Here is a 19,358-nt window from a genome sequence, read left to right on the forward strand (position 1 = left end):
CGCTCAAGGAGGAGTGTATTCTTGATCTATAATGTTAAAAATACAAAAAAAACGTATTTTGTTGAGGTGGTGACAATAAATGGAAAAAATAAGAAGTACCTGATTCTTGTTCTTGGCGTTTGAGGAAAGCATGAATGATTGTGTCGAATTTCAGTCCAACTAGCTGTTGTCAACATCACTCGACACTAAAAACTGTGATGCTCAGTTTGCAGTAGAGAATTTATTGTGGAATCACCAGGATACACTACTTGATATTTATTGTCCTAATTCATTATCCTTTAATTCTCCATGTCTCCTCGCTTCCCTCACTTGCTTCTCGTCCTCCCGGTGAGGATGGGAGAGAGATGTGATGAAGAGACACATCCATAGTTGAGTTGTTATGAGCTATACGAGTTCTTACTCGTATAGCATCAGTTTTAATCGTTGTATTGATGTTTTGCACATCTGAATTACCTTTAAAACGGTTAAGTACAAATGTCCATAAAACGTATTTTTTATTCACATATATAAGTAAAGCATCATTACTGTACAGTATACCTAACTACATAAAGGTGTGGGTGTTAAATATAAAAATAAAAACAAGACTAACTGTTGCTTTCCGTGATGCCAAACCACATTGCAAACGTGTTAGATTTAACACATGAAACAAGAAGGTATAGAGACTCTCCCTATGTCGCTATGTTCTGTTATACTGGCTGCTGGTCTTTATCCATAGCACTACAAAGTAAGCCTCGTGGGAATAAGCTGCATCACATGTGGAAGAGCAACATTTAAAATTATGCAGATGTAGTCTATGCCACATATAGGCTACATTTGTTCTTGCTCACTCCTAGCTTCTCCAGAAGCCTCTTCTCTATGTTCTTTTTAACCTGCTAAAAGATCTGTCATAATGTTGGAGGAAGAGATTTGTGGGTCATGGCAGGATAGAGGATACACAGAACCATAATTTAGCATATTGAAAAGAAGCTATTGTCAGGATTCATCTTGGACTGTTTCATGGTAGTCCATCCAGTAGTTTTGGAAACATCAGGCATCTACATGAACAAACTGTATGTGTAAATATACCAGCAACATAAGGTCAGACACCCAGAAGTGTGTTAAATGCTTGATACTGTGTTTCAGGAGACCTGGGAGCCTCATCACATCCCTGTGCTATTTTCTGTATTCTGTGGCCTCTTGGTGGCAGTGTCTTACCACCTGAGCCGGCAGAGCAGTGACCCCTCTGTCCTCCTGTAAGTTTACAGACATGCACCACAGCTTTGATTTGTATTAAAGCAAAATTCACATATTACATGATTTTTAAAACCAAAACTGGTCCTAATGGTTGGATGGGTGAAAATGCCTTATCTGGTTCAAATAAGGATTTTCCATTAACTGCTTCATCCGTTAAGAGTTAAGTGTGAACTTTCTACTCAAACATATTCTGTGGATTATCTTAGATATGGATTTCCTGAAATCAGTTCAAATAGCTTAACACTGCTTCACCAAATAGTTGTGTTAACAGATGTTGACTCTGCGATCCTTCTGATTGTATAATCCCTCACAGGAGGTTGATGGCCTTCAAACCGGTAATATTTTCGTCTCTTTGATTTACAGCTCACTGGTACAGTCCAAGATTTTACCCAATTTAAGAGACAAAAATCCAGAAGACCCCCTGTCAGAGGTCCAGGACCCTCTGCCAGAGAAACTTAGGTCTTCAGTGGTGAGTATACATCAATTTTAGTTGTTAAAATTGTTGCACAGTTCAAATTTTCAGTCTAAAATAGTTTTTTTTGTTTCTTTGATCCCTTAAGTGTTTCTTTTCAAATGTTTTAGAATGAGCGTTTGCAGTCTGACCTGATCGTCTGTGTGGTCATTGCTGTCCTTTACTTCGCCATCCACGTTAGCACAGTATTCATAGCGCTGCAGGTACAGTCATTTCTTTGGTTTTGAATACAGAAAATCAAATGTAATGTGTGCTGTATTGTTACATTATATATTCTTTTAACACTCATGATGATCTAGGCAGTTATTTTTTCTTGTTCATAAAACCAGCAAACACAAACTGTAAGCATTATTGCATCTCTGTGTTCCCGCAGCCTTTCCTCAGTTATGTCCTGTATGCTCTGCTGGGGACGGTGGGGTTGCTCACCCACTACCTGCTGCCTCAAGTTCGCAAGCAGCTACCCTGGTACTGCTTCTCTCACCCTCTTTTAAAAAACAAGGAGTACTACCAGTTTGAAGTCAGGGGTAAGTACAGTGAATTTGAGTCACATGGGGGGAATCAGAAAAATAATTTTTATTTAGTCTTTTTTTTTTCTTTCTTCATTTTCTTTCTTCTTTCTTCATCTCAAATGCTCTTCCTCTCTTTTGTCAGATGCAGCCCATGTAATGTGGTTTGAAAAGCTGCACGTGTGGCTGCTGTTTGTGGAAAAGAACGTTCTCTATCCACTCGTTATTCTCAACGAGCTCAGCGGCAGCGCCAGAGAGCTGGCCAGCCCGAAAAGACTCGACACCGAGTGAGGACTCCGTTGTTTCTCTTTGTGACTCTTTCTCTGATTTCTATCAGCTTTTTAGAGTGATGCAAGTTTGAATGCGTGGTACTTAAACAAAACAAAAAATGTTCTTTGCTGTTGCTCCAGAATCGGCGCACTGATGATCACAGTGGCAGGCCTGAAACTGCTTCGCTCCTGCTACAGCAGTCCTACCTACCAGTATGTGACGATCCTCTTCACTGTCCTCTTCTTCACCTTTGACTACCGTCAACTGTCGGAGACGCTGTTGCTTGACCTCTTCCTGATGTCTATCATTTTCAGCAAGGTGAGAGAAATGTATTTAAATTATTTGAGTGAATATTCTGATTAACTGCAAGACACATGCATACATATCATATCACAGGTGGATGATTCATATTACTGGTTTCTTGACTGTTTCTTTCTGGGGGGGGGGGTTTGTTTTGTTTTGTTTTTTTAAGATGTGGGAGCTGTTCTATAAGCTGCACTTCGTTTACACCTACATCGCCCCCTGGCAGATCACGTGGGGTTCAGCCTTCCACGCCTTTGCTCAGCCCTTTGCCGTGCCTCGTATCCTTTCACTGCTGTCTCTTATCACAGCATACTATAGACTGAGTCAGCAGTTTCTTATGTTGGTCTGCAGCACTGCAGTAAATTCTTCCTGTTATAACATGTTAAGTGTTTTGTTTTTTGAGGCTGTAGTTTTTCTTGTAGCAAGTTGTCAAATGACCTTGACCTGAGGCCTCATCAGACTCTGCCATGCTGTTTGTCCAGGCTGTAGTGTCAGCAATCTTCTCCACCCCCCTCAATCCCTTTCTGGGCAGCGCCATTTTCATCACTTCTTATGTCCGTCCTGTCAAGTTCTGGGAGAGAGACTACAAGTGAAGAGTTTTTTTGTTTTTAAACATTTTTCTGACACTTTCTTCCACATCTAAAATGTGTTGCTCTTTTCCGTTTTCTTGCAGCACTAAAAGAGTGGATCACTCAAACACTCGACTGGCCTCTCAGTTGGACAGAAATCCAGGTGACGACATGTCTTTTGGTTAAAACTGTAACCAGAGAATTGCTTGCTTAAATGTTGATATTTAATTGGGGCAGACTTAAATCCTCATTGTGTCCTAGTGATCACACTGGTTACACAATAAAGCAGTGACGTGTGATTTATTAATGTACTTTACTCCTTCCTTCATCTGTCCTCAGGCTCTGACGACAACAATTTGAACTCCATCTTCTATGAGCACCTGACCCGCTCCCTGCAGCACAGCCTCTGTGGAGACCTCCTCTTGGGCCGCTGGGGAAACTTCAGCACCGGGGACTGTTTCATTTTGGCTTCTGACTACCTGAACGCGTTGGTGCACCTCATAGAAATTGGTAACGGCCTTGTTACCTTTCAGCTTCGAGGGCTGGAGTTCAGAGGTGAGGAGATCCATTTGTAAAAAGTGTTGAACCAGCTGTTGCAGGAATTCAGTCACTAATTAATGACAATTAATTATTAACAAATGCGTTGTAGTGCAAGAATTGAAGGTTAAAAGAAATTCAGAAAACAGGTGTTTCACTACAGCTAATATGATCAGTCTTATTTGTTTCCAAGTAGAATCCCAAGTGACTAAAATATTATAAACAATCTTCAAACGTAACCTTATTTGGGTCTTGTCAACCAAACCAAGATCATGTGGTCTAACGTTTTGTAAGTGTTTGTAAAAATGTATTTTATGACTTTTTAGTGTACCTCATTAAACATTATTTTCAAGTGTCAGGTCAGACCTGTGGCCCATATCACATCTCTCCTTTTACTCTTCACACTAAACAGGCTGTATGTATCGTTCAGTTAGTTTTAGAGGTTGGGCAGCTGTGTCAACATATTCTTTATATTCTTTGTGTAATTATTATTTTGTCTGGTCTGACCTCTGTTATTTACAAGATTTTTATATTTCCACATGAACAAAAGTATTGTCCCACACCTCTTAATCTTATAATTCAGGCCTTTTCAGTCCCATGGCCATAAGTGTATAATATTAAGCACCTAGCCATCTGTCTTAACAAACGTTTGTGGGTCATTCTAAAGAACTCACTGGTTTCAAGTATGGTACTGTAGAAGGACGTCACTGCTGCAGCAAATCATTTTGTGAAAGTTCTTCCCTCCTGGATTTTCTGCAATCAACTGTAAGTGTATTATTGCAAAGGGGAACCGTGCAAGAACCACAGCAACTCAGCCATGAATTGATGACATGAAGTTACAGGGTGGGGTCGCTGAGGCATGTAATGTGTAAAAGTTGCAAACGCTGTGCTGACTCAGTAACTGCAGAGCTCCAAACCTCCTCTTCCATTACGATCAGCATGAAAACTGTGGACAAGGAGCTTCATGACATGAGTTTCCAAGGCCAAACACTTCCTGTAGGAGTAATGTGTAGGTGGCCCAGTATGTTTGTCCATGTAGTGTAGCAGCACAAAGTTAACTTTAAAATTGTGAAGCCAGTTCCCATCGTAGATCTGCCATAGAGCAAAATAAATGTGACACGTATTGGCTTTCAAGTGTGTTTGGCATTTCATAGATCTCCAGTTTCAATCTCCATTCATATTTGTATACTTGTTTTGTTTTTTGTTTCTTTTTTTTTAAGGAGGTCAAACTAAACCCTGAGAATTATTTACAAGTACTACTTGAGATATTTCATCAGTGGCATTCCACTATATTTGTTTAGTCATTCTTATCTCCTTCCCAAACACACCTGGTCGTGCTTTATCATCAGCGTGACTTTGTTTTATTCAGCCTGAAGCTTTGTGCTGCAAATAAACCTGCTGAAACATTAGCTGAGAACATGTGACGGAGTAAACGTTTTATAGAATTGGAGGCACACCCCAAAGCATGACACTCATCACCAGTTTCTGTCAGCAGCTTTGTGTTTATTACAGAGCATCTTCCTTCTGCCGGTTTATTGGATTAAAGCTCCAATGATAAAGTGATTAATCAACGAGTTAGTTAACAGAAAATTATAGGTTGAACTATTAATGATAATCACGATTCTCTCACTCGTTGCACTTTACCGGACTGAACTGGAACGGACCTGTGTCCCACACAGCATCAATAACATGCTGACATTTCCTCCACAGGAACTTACTGCCAACAGAGGGAAGTCGAAGCCATCACTGAAGGGGTGGAGGAAGATGAGGGCTGCTGCTGCTGCGAGCCAGGCCATCTCCCTCACATCCTATCCTTTAATGCTGCCTTTGGGCAGCGCTGGCTGGCGTGGGAGGTGCTGGTCACCAAATATGTTCTGGAGGGCTACAGCATCACTGATAACAGCGCTGCCTCCATGCTGCAGGTGTTCGATCTACGCCGCATCCTCACCACCTACTATGTCAAGGTTTGTGGGATGACACGAGAGAAGAATGTTTTAGTGCAGTGTGGGATTTCTAAAAGTTCTAAATGCATCATCCCTTTCTGTGCTCAGGGTATCATCTACTATGTAGTTGCTTCTCCTAAACTGGAGGAATGGCTGGCTAATGAGACCATGAAAGATGGCCTGCGGGGATGTGGAGAGAGGAACTATGTCGATCTGGATCCCACTTTCAATCCCAACATTGATGAGGACTATGACCACCGGCTTGCGGGCATCTCCAGGGACAGTTTCTGTGGTGTCTATCTGGGCTGGATCCAGTACTGCAACTCCCGAAGGGCCAAGGTAATAAGGCCTTCAATTCTGCTTGTGGAACAGTTATTGTCCCCCAAATTGCAGCAGGCTATTGGTCTTTTTTCCCCCCAGCTGTACAAGCAAAGCATATTTCATTGCATTGTCACAATAAATAAAAGAAATATTCTAATAGCATGACAGTGGCAACTTAAGATCTTCAAAGACTTTAAATCCCTTGAGCAGTTTGATTTTAATCACTCTTTAAAAAGTCATTGCATCTTGTTACTGCCCAAAGGGGTCCTGTATTTGCGTCAGTTGTTGTCAGATGATATGGGGGGTTGTTCTTTTTTTTAATAAAAAACTATGTGGGGGATCACAGAGACATGTTGAAAATATCTGTATTTGGAGATAAAAGCTGCCCTCTAAAATCTTTCATGTTTTGCTTGGATTGTAGCCACTGGACAGTGAGAAAGACTCACCTCTGGTGCTGCTCTGCTTTGGACTGTGCGTGCTGGGAAGGAGAGCTCTGGGAACTGCAGCCCATCATATGTCCAGGTTATTTAGTAATTGTTATTGTATTGTGAGTGAAGGAGTTCAAATGTGTCATGAACTGAGAGTAAACAGTAACAGGAGGTTGACTTGTTGTGACAATTGTTCCTGTAGTTTTCCTGTTTAGCTTTCAAAAGCACATCTTTCTAAGCATAAATGCACTCATTGTCTTTTCCTATTTTCTCTCTGTCTGTGTGAGCCAGATAAAGAGTACCGACTAATCTTTTTTTTTTTCCTTCTTCTTCTTCTTTTCATCACAGCAATCTGGAGTCTTTCCTTTATGGACTTCATGCTCTTTTTAAAGGAGATTTTCGCATCTCTTCAGTGCGAGATGAGTGGATCTTTGCAGACATGGAACTGCTCAGGAAAGTTGTGGTGCCTGGTATCCGAATCTCTCTCAAACTACACCAGGTGAGACCCTGAATGTGGCCCCACTGAGCCCCCTACTGAGACAAAAACTGTCCTAAACCCTATACTCAACTTTATCTTCTCAACTTTTTTTTTTTCCTCTCAGGACCACTTCACGTCCCCCGACGAGTACGATGAGCCAGCAGTTCTTTTCGAGGCCATCTCCTCTCACCAGCAGAACCTGGTCATCGCTCACGAAGGGGACCCTGCCTGGAGGAGTGCCGTTCTGTCAAACGCCCCGTCGCTCCTAGCTCTGCGCCACGTCCTGGACGAAGGAACCAACGAGTATAAAATTATAATGCTCAATAGGCGATACCTCAGCTTCCGGGTTATCAAGGTGGGTCTGCAACAGAGTCAACAGACTGCACAGAACGGTTTAATGATACTCACTCTAAGCCGGGTTATTTAATGCAAACTTGTGAATTTTGCTGCAGGTAAATAAAGAATGTGTCCGAGGACTTTGGGCAGGGCAGCAGCAGGAGTTAGTGTTCCTGAGAAATAGAAATCCAGAGCGTGGGAGCATCCAGAACGCCAAGCAGGCTCTGCGTAACATGATCAACTCTTCTTGCGACCAGCCTATTGGATATCCAATCTACGTATCCCCGCTGACAACCTCCTACTGCAACTCACACCCGCAGCTCGGACACATCCTGGGAGGTCCCATCAGCATCGGAAACATCCGCAACTTTATTGTCAGCACCTGGCACAGGTTTGCTGGATTTCCTATTGTGTTGTTCTTCTCTGTTGAGTATTTCTTCTGTATATTTTGGATCTGCGTTGAGATTAATGTGAAGATTTCTCTTGTCAGATTACGGAAAGGTTGTGGTGCAGGCTGTAATAGTGGCGGAAATATCGAGGATTCAGATGCAGGGGGTTTGTCCTGCGGCAGTGGGAATGGGACAGGTGGCGACTCTCAGCAGAGCTCAATATCTCAGGGGGGCACCTCAGGACCTCCCCCTCCTCACTCATACCAGCCACATACTCTGGGTGAGAACTACTGCTCCTCTGTCACATTTTGCCTTTAACAGCATAGTATGAAAACTAACCAATTCTCCCCTTTGTGTCCAGGCACCAGTCAAAGTTCCCAGTCGGTTCAGTCGGGTTTGGTGCGGCACTCTCCCGCCCGGGCCTCCGTGGCGAGCCATTCGTCATCATACCGCTATGGCAGCAGCCGCCACTCCTCGCTTCGCACCTCCACCACCGGCCTGGAGCCCTGTCGACGTTCCTCTACCAGCCAGCTGTCTCTACGCACGCTCCCTACATCTCTGCAGCTCCGGCTGGGCTCCACCTCTGATCCCGCTGGCCCTTCAGCCTCCCTCTCCAGCCACAGCATACCTCCCTGCAAACGTCACACACTGGTTGGCCTACTGGGCAATGATGGCCTCTGCAACACCGTGACAGACCCCCTCAGCCAGCACCATCACCATCATCAACACCTACAGCAACACAACCCCACTGTCTCCACAGTACGGAGAGATGACATCTCCTACAGAGTGCAGGTTTGTAAATACTCTGTTCTGTGTATCCACAGCAGCAAAAAAAGTCCTGATAGAACTATTTTTATTTTTTATTGTTCTCCACTTTATCCTTTGTGTGTTTGTTTGGGCGTGCAGTGTCAGTGATTTCTTTCTAGTAAAAGCCCTCAGTTCCTTTGTGGTTGCATAAGTTTTTACACACTGTCGGTCCGTGTCTTCACCTCAGATTGTGGACGTGAGTCTGGTGCTGGAGAACATTAACTTATCGAAGCGGAAAGAGCTGCAGTGGCCAGACGAAACCATGAGACTGAGAGCAGGAAGGACCTGCTGGAGAGACTGGAGCCCTTTAGAGGGCATGGAAGGGCATGTAAGTGTGTTCTCACAGATGTTACCAAATCAGCACCTTTACATATTTTCACACACAGATGAAGTAAACTCTAGGTTATGTAAATATGTTGCTATAGTTTGCCTCATACACTCATTTTACACACCCACTCACCTCTGGTGCTATAAATGTGATTTAGCAGTTATTATCATGCTTGCACATGACCTCTTTTTTTGCCCTGTAACACCCTTTCTGACCTACTTGTTCTGTCATAAATGCTTCATAAATTTTATTGGATGTTTCTTCTATTGCCCCCTGCAGGTGATTCACCGGTGGGTGCCTTGTAGCCGAGACCCAGCCAATCGCTCCCATATAGACAAAACCATCCTGCTGGTACAGGTGGAAGATAAGCTAGTGCCCATTATTGAGACTGGGGTCATTGAGTTGGGTGCAGAGGTTTGAGGATAAGCAAGCACACAAACACAAACAGACACTTGCACGCACACATATACCCCTGCGCGCTTGCGTGGAGATGAAGTCAGACCTTCTTCTGGCTTTTAACAGGAGGCTGGAGACAAACAGGAAATGGGAGCTCTCCCCCCTCCCCCGTTCCTTACTGCTGAGGGGGAAAGGAAGCCAGGGAAATGTGCAAGCACAGGCAGAGTATACATTTATCCAATGCTTTCATCGACACTCACATCCACAATATCTGCCTTGCTTTGCGTCTCAGAAATGCTGCATGACAGTAAACAACTCTTAAGTTAGTTCTTGCTACTGGTAATTAATTTCTATGCATTTCCTTTTCTTTTTTTCTTTTGGAAATCCTGACAGAGCTGAGTGTAAGGAGCTCGTGGAGCTCTTTCTTCTTTCTTGTTTGTCCTCTATTTGCCAAATAAGTTTATTGAATATCTGCTATGGATTCATACATGTGAAATCCTTATGTTTTTTATTTTTTGTTTTTTGCTGCCAAGACTACAAAGAAAGTTGTGGTGCAGAACTGACAGAAGTCAGAGACTCGATGTTGTCCTCAACACCCTCTGTTTCATTGTTGTCATTCCGTTTGGATTAGTTTGAAATTTGCAAGATTAATTTACGCCTAAGAAAAAAAGAACTTGCACTATTTTTTTTTTTAATTTACAGTGATGGACTACAATCTTTAGATAAATTCACATTTTATTTATTACAGATTCTGAATGGCCATGGTTACAGATGCCTTGGGAATGGAAAGAAAAATGCAATCATTATTCTGTTTTTGGCCATTTTTATTTTAATATTTTATGTTTGATAAACTTGAAAATAACTTTTTACTGTATATGATTATATCTATATCTATATATATTTACACAAATATATATATATAATGTCAATGTATAAAAGATTTTGTTTTCAATATTTATTACTGTGAATACGGTATTTACACTTTGTTACATCTTTTTTTTTTTCATTTTGGGACAAAGATTAATGTACAAAGGACCATTGGTTGAAAATGAGATGCCGCAATTTCAGTGGACTGTTTCTCTATTTAACTTAATTCTTTTCTATATGGAGAAATAAAAGTTTGATTTATTGCTGTCTTTGATACTCTGAATGATTTTATTCATGAGTTTATTTTCAAAAGAACAACCTAAACAACTTTATCATTAAAGTAGCTCTCTTCTGCTTTGCTAATTGTTCTGTGCCATGCAAAAGTTTCAACCCACCAATCATATCTTTTATATTTTGTTTCCAAGGAGACAGACTTTCTTATATAAGTTTTTCATTTGGACATTGGCTGCTTTTTCACTCTGTGAAACTCACTCATTATTTTCAGTCCAGTCCTTGTTCTTGACCATTTTCAGATCAGTATTTTACATAAATCATTCAAGCATAAAAATGGCACCTAATTTAAAGGCTGAAACTAGTCTTGTTTACAAATAACGGACATCTTGACAAAGAACCAATTTTAAATTCTGTCTTTGTACGCTTTGAGACTGTCAGCCTGTCACAAAAGCAGATTTTGTTCCCATTTCTTTACCTGAATCTATGAAAATTGCCAAAGGAAATGCAGTTGGACAAAGATAAAATAGTGTTTTTGCACCAACAAGGTGATTTCCAAAAACCTGTTTGCTTACAATTAGCATATTTTATGGTGTGCAGTTCATTTTAAAAAAATCAAACAAAATTGCCAGCTCTTCCTTTACTTACAGTCTTAAAAAATATATTTGCAGCAGATGAACAGTGTCAGAAAGTGATGTCTTTAATAAATGGGGGGAGGGGGGGGGGTTATCCAGCAAAGATCTAACACAGGCCCTGAGGGAGAGCTCTTCTGTTTATTCAGTTCACTGAAGCCTCATCAATAGAAGGATGGCTGTCAAGGAGCCATTCTTAAGGCACAGGCAGAAAAGGCTGTGGTATGCCAAATTAAACAAGAACTAAACTGAAAATCAGTGGTAACAGGTGCTGTGGAGCGATGTCATACACTGACATCCTTAGAGTCCAAACCTCAACATTACTGGAGCAGTGTGGTATCATCTAGGCAGCAACATCAAAAGAAGAGCTTTGAATTAATTCATTATATCAGTCCTGGCGTTCCATATTCAAGTTGCCTGGATAACTATTCCTGAATACTACTTATAAGAAATTACAATAAGAGAGCTCTGGTTGTTGAAGAACAAAGGTGGTCATAGGAAATATTTGAAGCTTGATAGAATTGTATGGGTTAAAATCATTCTTTCAGAAAGTTTTTTTTTCTTCTTCATTTGGATCTCTGATGTTAAAGAGCGGTGATTTCACTAATTTGATAATGTTAAGGGCACCGCTTTAACTGTGAAAACAAGCCCACCTACCTGCTCTTCCAACCTTAATGACGGGCTGCAACAAGCCTGAGTCTAACATTATACCCCATATATGGAAAATATGGGGTAAAATCCCCACTTTCAAGCAGAAGCTGAGCAGTCATAATTGTGTCAGTAAGCATAAAATCAAACTTGTGATCAGCACGTGGATTGAATTTTATATTTATGGTTTTGCTGTAGTATATAAAAGGGTGATTAAAATGAAGTGAAAGAGATAGTAACCACAGAGAGAAAATAGGACAAAGAAGTAGAGGTGATCATTCAAAAGGAAACACAAAATTACCTCAAAACCAAATTAAAATATAATAAAAAATAATAACAAAAACCGATGTCCAAGGAGATTATGGTGTTTTGAAATTACATCCAAAACATAAATGCATTTATACTTGTGTTATAGCCTTATAACATAATAGTGTCACATGACGGAGAGCTGTTACCTTACTCACATGATTAGCCCCGCCCCAGAGCACTCTGATTGGCTCCCGTAGAAGACGATGCCAACTGTTTTGCCCCCCGACATTAAATATAACTGGAGTGCCGCTGAGGATTTGAGTGTAGTCGGTTGTTGCCCCCTTCCTCGTCTAACAACGCAAAGAAAAGGTAATAAAATATGTGTTTGTCTTCCTTTAAAACTTCTAGGACTGAGCGGTGTGTCTTAATAGCTTTAACTCACTCCGAGTGTTTTTTTAAAAGTCCATGTTTTGCGAAGCTTGTTGTGCTACTGATGGCTAGTTAGCTTCCCAGAATTATCAGGTGAGACGTTTACGTGTTTTTATTTTTTTCAGTTTTCCGTGTTTGTTGCCACCTCGGTAAACATAGCTGAAATCTAGAAGAGGATCTGAATATTTTTCCCTACTGTCATCCATCCAGGAATCCCACAGAAAGCGAGGAGATGTGTCGGTCCGTCCTATTCGCCCTTCTTGGCCTGACAGCCGGACTCGTTATTGGGTTTCCCACCCAGGAAGAGGAAAACAGTGGCGGAAAACACTGGGTGCTTATTGTGGCTGGCTCCAACGGCTGGTACAACTACAGGCACCAGGTGAAACTGCGACCACCGTGCGAGCTGTGCATGACTCGATAGTTTTCTCTCATGGTTTTTGATAAGCACCGCTTTAAGCTCTGATAAGCTACTTCCCCTCCCTAATGCCTGTTGTCCAAGTGCTCCTCTCGCTGCTTAAAAAGCTGCATACTGTGATAATGTGGAGCTGACCTCCGAATCTTTTGCTCTCCTGCTCGCTCAGGCCGATGCTTGCCATGCCTACCAGATTGTCCACAGGAATGGCATCCCCGACGAGCAGATTGTGGTCATGATGTACGATGATTTGGCTGAAAATGAACAGTGAGTTGGCACTTTTGTTTCTCTGTTGTAGATGCTTGTTCATACTTCTTCTTTCCTTAAAATGTTTGACACAAACTCCTCCTAATTTTAGTAGCTGTTGACCTTAGTAGGCTATTAACTATTAGTAAGATATAGCACACAAAAACTAAATCTTAAGCCAGAAAAGGCTGTTTGTAGGCCCTGTTGTGACTCAAATTCAAGAGTCTCTGCTGTCATTATGCATCCATAACAAAAGTCTAGCTTTACTATCTCACATGCTGCATTACATTTACATAACAGATAAATATACTGACACGTGTATCTGCTGTGTTTGTGTATATATATATACATACAAATACACGTATACACAAGAATATTGTACGTTAGCACTGAATATGAGATATTATAAACTACTTATATGAATATGTGTAATGTATATATCTTAGGGTGGATTTGAAAAAAATAGGATAATGCACTTTACATGAGTTACTAAATATATAACGTATAAATGTGTCCATATATTCCTGAGGAGCATAAACATGTGGAATTGAGCAGGAGAATATATCACAGTAGGGTTATAAAGTCATTTGACAGCTATGTTCAGCAAGAAGCCTGAAATAATCTTCAAGTCTCTGTGTGAGGATAGCTTTGAAGCACCTTCAGAGTCTTTGTGGATTTCCCCTTCACTCTTTGCACAGTGAGTAGGCTAAAGATGAGCCGGAGATTGTGAGGATGCATCTATAGAAGTTGTTAAGCAGGTTTTTGGAGGAGTCTGGCTTAGGAAAGGCACTCTGTGATGGTGACTCCTAGGAACCTAAAGCTGGAGACTTTCCCCAGCTCTCTATGGTGTCAAACTGTGAATCTCCTCCCTGTAAAGACCGACTAACACTGTTTCATCAGGATCACAAAAGACAAAGACAAAAAGTAACTGCTGACAATCCAGTTGTTTGCTAAATGACCTTAAATGGCCTTCAGCTTTGGTGACTGACTGACATAAACAAACAAATCAGAGCAACCATTGTAGACACTGAACAACAGGATTTGTTTTTTAATGAATGAATTCTTGATGTTTAAAAATGCTCAGAAGATTAAATTACTCTTGGATCTACTTTTTCAAAAAATAAAAACAGCTGTATTGTCAGTCATTACTTTTTTGTCTTTGTCTTTTTTGATTCTGATGGAATATCTTTAGTCTATCTCATGGAAAACTAACAGTCTGCTGGCATCATCTTTGGAGATAGTGGTGGGTTTCAGGGTTTTCGCAGGAATTTCCCAATCAGATCAAAAAGCTGCATTGGCATTCCTCCTGTCACGGTGTTGCAGGGCCCTGCATCGCTCAGAAAAATGGGTTGAGTGAATGAGTCGTGCTGAGAGGAGTCACGAGGAAGGTGCTTCCATAGAAATAGTCTCGGAGTTATGTTACTGGCAGAGGAGGGGTAATGTAAGGAGATGTGTTGGTTACGGGAATCACAATGGCAGTTACATAGTGGGCTCGATGTAAAACCCAGCTTTAGCGGTGATTTGATAGAGTTGGCCTGTGCTACTTAAATTTCAGTGCCAGCCGACTTGCACATGTAGTTAGCTGTTACTTTAATTAGAGATACTTTAATATATTAGCAGCTGTTTACAACAAAGACTTTTCACTGTGTTTTGCTTGAAGTTTACCGGGCAGTCAATCGAGTCATTCTTTCAGGTTTATTTCAGACATTTAGTAAAGTTTTTGATAGAACTTTCTGATAAATGGGAGACACATGTTCCTTATTTTTCTGGTTATTTTGGATCATAACCCATATGTAGACATGTTTATTCAAGTTGACAGGCACGATGCACGCTGAGTAATGCTGTTATTGTTAACTGTTCCCACACCTTAAAATGTTCCATGAATGTCAGTCTGCTTTGTTTTTTGAGAGACATTATGCAATATGGGTTTTTTTTTATTTTACTTTATTTTATTTTTTAATATCCGTGTCACGCTCTTGTATCACTGCCATTGTAATCACAGACTGAGCATCTGGTTAATAAATATCTAGCTACAGAACTGTAAAAAAGAAAGACAAACTGTACGTATCTGTGCGCAGATATGTATACCATAACATTTCACTATAAATGTTATTCATTGATTTATTTTAACATCTGTGGTGTCATATTGTTTTGTGGCTCTGTCACCAGATGAGTGAATCATTGTTATCCATCTGTTTCCCTTTTATCTCACAAAGTGTTTTATCAGCTATTTGCACTTCCTTCTGTGTGTCTGAATCATGTTTTTCTTCCAGGAATCCTACCCCTGGGATACTGATCAATAGACCAAATGGCAGTGATGTGTACAAGGGAGTTCCTAAAGACTACATCGGGGAAGTGAGTGCTTCAGTGCATTTCTATAAAAGATCAACTGATTTCAATATTTTCCAGACGATTGTTTGAAGAGGCTTCTCTGCTGAAAGCAAACTTTGTGGGTTGATGTGTCTGTTATTGCAGGATGTTACCCCAGAAAACTTCCTGGCAGTGTTGAAGGGTGATGCCTCAAAAGTCAAAGGTGGCTCTGGAAAAGTGCTGAAGAGGTAAGTGGTTAAAAAAGACAGGAAGTAACGAGCGCGTGGCCAAACAACAATAAATCTGGTTTATATACTTTTTTTTTTGTCCCTGTTAACTTTGTTCTCATTTTCCTGGCAGTGGACCCAATGATCATGTGTTTGTTTACTTCACCGATCACGGAGCACCTGGTATTCTGGCATTTCCCGCCGATGAGGTGAGTACCTTTTGTTTTTTTTTAACTTCCTGGCACTGCAACAACCACAGACAGGTTACACCAGATTCACAAAGAGCCTTATTGCTTCACAATCACTTTGATATGTCTGGGTTGGGTTGTTTTTTTTTGTTTGTTTTTTTTGTTTTGTTTATTTGCAATTTTTTTTTAAATTTAGTGAAATATCTAATTATTAGATGGAATATTATGAAAAGATAGCAGTCGCCGCATTGAGGTCAAACACAAATGGTTAACACAATTTGAACATTAACCTTATCATTGCAATCAGCATTGTTAGTGTTTAACTTGTCAAACAAGGGAGACATCCTCACCAATTAAACTAACTGTGTTTTGAGACCTTACATATCTCCTAATTTGCTGATAAATCAGTTTTTATGTTTGCAGTGCATGCCATCACGGTGCTCTAAGAAACACTAGTGTATAATTGTGGTTAATGCAAATTTGTCACCTCTGTCTGCAGCTCCATGTTGAAGACCTTCAAGCAGCCATTACATACATGCACGACAACAAGAAATACAAAAAGGTGATGTGATGTTTGATATGTACCGTACAAGTGTGGGCACGTCCCGCAGTCTAAAATTCAGTTGATAAAGTGTTGATGTAGCTGTGCTGATGTGTAAGGTCATAACATTTGTGTTTGGTCCACACACACACATAGATGGTGTTCTACATTGAAGCATGTGAGTCGGGGTCAATGATGAACCACCTGCCTACTGACGTTGATGGTGAGTTGAACTTTATCAGCAGAATTACTTTCCTGTAAAAAAAAAAAAAATGATGAACCAGCATCAAGTGATGAGAGCGAAACTGATGCTGGTCTATGCTTTTGATGGGATCAGACTAGGATCATGTGATTTTTATTTTTCATGTTTTAATGTTTTTTTTTAAAAATCATCCTTGCGTTACGCTTCGTGTTATGTTGACTAGACAGATGTCAGGTCCGTGGTTTGAGGACTTCTGCTTTTGACTTTTAGTCTTTTGTAAGAATCCATTAAATGCTGAGGTCAGCTGCCCAGCTTGTGGTCATCTTTAAGCACAGTTACTGTGTCGGACATCAAGTGATAAACAGAACCGGACCTGCACATGACATTGATCAAGATTCTTCTTTGATTGTTTTCAATGAATGTCTGTTTTTGATGTGTCCAAGTGTAAAGCAGTTACTGAAATTTGTGTTTAGATCTTCAGTTACAACCTTCAAATTTTTCTGAGGCTGTTGAACAGATTAGCGAGCGACCTTTAGATCTGCCTAGTGTAAAACTGAAGTCTCCTAACATGAGAATCTCTGTGTATTCTTCAGTGTATGCCACCACAGCAGCCAACGCTGAGGAGTCCTCTTATGCCTGCTACTATGATGAGAAACGGGACACCTACCTGGGTGACTGGTACAGCGTGAATTGGATGGAGGACTCTGATGTGGTGTGTGATTATCTTCCTCATTTGTGTCCAAATCACAGCTTCTAATATTTATTCATTTTTGAAAAATATTTTAAAAAGAAAAATGTAATTGTTGTCTGTTATATTGTGACTCTGAACTTCAGAGTATCTTGTGTGGTGGCTTTAACACATCTTATAATGTTTAGACTTCAGGCTGCAGGGAGAGGTGCACATGGGATTATGGTGTAGATGTAGATTTAATCCAGAAACATGAATCCACTGAGAGAATGAAAAAGGAAGAAACGGTTAACGTCTAAGATTGGCAGGAAAAGGAAGTGATAAACGTCTCCAAACGTAGCAGCAGAACTTTTGTCTTTAACCAGCCCCGAGTACTTTGCATAAGTGTGTAACAGTAGAACAGAAACCTGACCATGAGACAGTCAAACTGCCACACATTATTTTACGGAACGAATTCACTGACTCTTCATGTGACTGTTATTTTGGAAGCATTTTATCACATTCACTTTTTTTTCTGTCTTTGTGCATCCAGGAGGATCTGAGAAAAGAAACATTGCTACAGCAGTTTAAGATTGTGAAGAACCACACAGACACGAGCCACGTCCAGCAGTACGGAAACAAGGTGAGAGCAAGAAGGCTGTGCAAACTGTGAACGAAATGCTTCAATGAGCACTTGTCAGTTCTAGACTAAAGAAATTTGAGGGGGAAGTAGTGTTTCATTTAAAGTTGGAATGACTTGCAGAATGTGTTCATGTATGTGAGTGAAAAAAAAAACAAAGTTTGTTTCCTCCTTCTGTTTTAACGCTTGTACATCTTTCTCTACAGACTTTGGCCCACATGAAAGTTATACAGTTTCAGGGTAATCACAAAGCAGACAGTCCAGCTCCGATGAACCTGCCACCAATTACAAACCTGGATCTGACCCCGAGCCCTGACGTTCCTCTGGCCATCCTGAAGAGGAAGATGATGGCCTCCAATGACATCAGTGTGGCACGGGGCTTGCTCATGGAGATCAGTGCCCACCTCAAGGTAAAGACTGACAAAGCTTTCTAATGTTTGTGGCAGTGTGCCAGTACACTGAAAATCCATTTGATGACAATTTACCATTAAAGAGTGTGTGAACCTTTGTCTGTGTAGCTCAGGGACATGATGGCCGACACTATGCGCAAAGTGGTCGAGAGAGTCGTCGGCAATACGTTCAAAGCCAATGACATGGTAAACAGCAGAGCTGACCTCTCCCAGCATCAGTGCTACAAGGCGGCAGTGAAGCACTTCAAACACAACTGCTTCAACTGGAGCAAACCTGAGGTAGAGCCACACACTGAGTCTTTCAGCTCCTTTTTAACAGACCTGGGACATCCCATTGCAGTTTACAGAGTGTCTGTGATTCATATAAAGCCATTAATAAATGAGTCACCATTGTGGCCACATTTCAAGCTTACAGTAGAATTTCGTTCTCATGCCTGGACTCTGGTTCTCCTTGTAAAGGGGAAGTGCCAAATCAGTTTCACATGCTATTCATCAGCAGGTATCATACTCGCATTCATCTGCTCTTTTGCATTCAGCTGACTCTAATCCAGACACTCTGAGAATAAGCTTGAACTCCCACTCACAGTTCTATGAAAGCCATGTTAAAAGCTTCACACAGTAAGCATATTGCCCACTGTGATCTCTGATTATTTAGGTTCAGGATAAAGGAAAATGGAGGAAAAAATATATAAATAATAAGGTAAATTAAAAGTAATATCACTCAATAAAGTAATAAAGAATGAAAGAAAATCACATGACTAAGATATTGGATTGACTTGCTGAATAATACTGAGAAATATGTTAATTACGTGTAAAAAAAAAAAAAATCAGTATTAGTTGGATTTTTAAAACAGAATTGAGCAGTAAATGTTGTTTCTCTGTTCATCGTGGTTGTCACACCATCTGGCAGTGAATGATCAGAAATACTTCAATTCAGTTTAATTTATGTATTGCCAAATCCCAACAGCATTTGCCTCAAGGCGCTTATTATAAGGGAAAGACGTCACCAGAATACAAAGTTACAATCAGTAACTTCCGTAACACTTATTGTCATCTCAGTGACTGGGAAAGCCCTTAATCACATGATTTAAACTCAGTATTTTCCCAGGTGCTTTCATGCAGCTGTGTGCTTTTATTCTGAAA

At 40.7% G+C, this 19,358-nt stretch overlaps 2 protein-coding genes across 2 annotated transcripts in view; both read left to right on the forward strand.

Moving 5' to 3' along the window:
- Window positions 1-10,144, forward strand: part of pcnx1 (pecanex 1) — a 34,731-nt gene extending 24,587 nt beyond the window's left edge. The window contains exons 15-34 of the mRNA XM_013914232.1: window positions 1,123-1,232; window positions 1,597-1,702; window positions 1,816-1,908; window positions 2,079-2,229; window positions 2,357-2,498; window positions 2,622-2,799; window positions 2,954-3,062; window positions 3,244-3,373; window positions 3,458-3,516; window positions 3,693-3,908; window positions 5,601-5,854; window positions 5,942-6,172; window positions 6,576-6,676; window positions 6,931-7,081; window positions 7,185-7,415; window positions 7,513-7,787; window positions 7,887-8,065; window positions 8,147-8,577; window positions 8,780-8,920; window positions 9,200-10,144. Of these exons, the coding sequence (XP_013769686.1) occupies window positions 1,123-1,232; window positions 1,597-1,702; window positions 1,816-1,908; window positions 2,079-2,229; window positions 2,357-2,498; window positions 2,622-2,799; window positions 2,954-3,062; window positions 3,244-3,373; window positions 3,458-3,516; window positions 3,693-3,908; window positions 5,601-5,854; window positions 5,942-6,172; window positions 6,576-6,676; window positions 6,931-7,081; window positions 7,185-7,415; window positions 7,513-7,787; window positions 7,887-8,065; window positions 8,147-8,577; window positions 8,780-8,920; window positions 9,200-9,340 (3,429 nt within the window). The 3' untranslated portion in view covers window positions 9,341-10,144. The remainder of the gene's footprint in view (window positions 1-1,122; window positions 1,233-1,596; window positions 1,703-1,815; window positions 1,909-2,078; window positions 2,230-2,356; window positions 2,499-2,621; window positions 2,800-2,953; window positions 3,063-3,243; window positions 3,374-3,457; window positions 3,517-3,692; window positions 3,909-5,600; window positions 5,855-5,941; window positions 6,173-6,575; window positions 6,677-6,930; window positions 7,082-7,184; window positions 7,416-7,512; window positions 7,788-7,886; window positions 8,066-8,146; window positions 8,578-8,779; window positions 8,921-9,199) is intronic.
- A 2,052-nt stretch (window positions 10,145-12,196) lies between these two features.
- lgmn (legumain) lies at window positions 12,197-18,911 on the forward strand. Its single transcript, XM_005746512.1, has 12 exons — window positions 12,197-12,312; window positions 12,583-12,751; window positions 12,954-13,051; window positions 15,304-15,385; window positions 15,506-15,588; window positions 15,701-15,776; window positions 16,255-16,317; window positions 16,453-16,519; window positions 17,092-17,210; window positions 17,719-17,808; window positions 18,012-18,215; window positions 18,324-18,911. Exons 2-12 carry the CDS (start codon window positions 12,605-12,607, stop codon window positions 18,753-18,755), a joined length of 1,461 nt encoding a protein of 486 aa, XP_005746569.1. The 5' UTR covers window positions 12,197-12,312; window positions 12,583-12,604; the 3' UTR covers window positions 18,756-18,911.
- Window positions 18,912-19,358: the final 447 nt, after the last annotated feature.

Source organism: Pundamilia nyererei, unplaced genomic scaffold, assembly GCF_000239375.1.
Source record: "Pundamilia nyererei isolate P.nyererei 1_Seehausen unplaced genomic scaffold, PunNye1.0 scaffold00179, whole genome shotgun sequence".
Classification (NCBI taxonomy): Eukaryota; Metazoa; Chordata; class Actinopteri; order Cichliformes; family Cichlidae; genus Pundamilia; species Pundamilia nyererei.

What these genes read in the sequence shown, in the direction of transcription:
- lgmn (XM_005746512.1), top strand. Translation starts at nt 12,605, where the DNA reads ATGTGTCGGTCCGTCCTATTCGCCCTTCTTGGCCTGACAGCCGGACTC. An exon ending in TCTGGAAAAGTGCTGAAGAG is followed by an intron (nt 15,589 to 15,700) that starts GTAAGTGGTTAA and finishes TTTTCCTGGCAG; the next exon opens with TGGACCCAATGATCATGTGT. An exon ending in CCTGCCTACTGACGTTGATG is followed by an intron (nt 16,520 to 17,091) that starts GTGAGTTGAACT and finishes TGTATTCTTCAG; the next exon opens with TGTATGCCACCACAGCAGCC.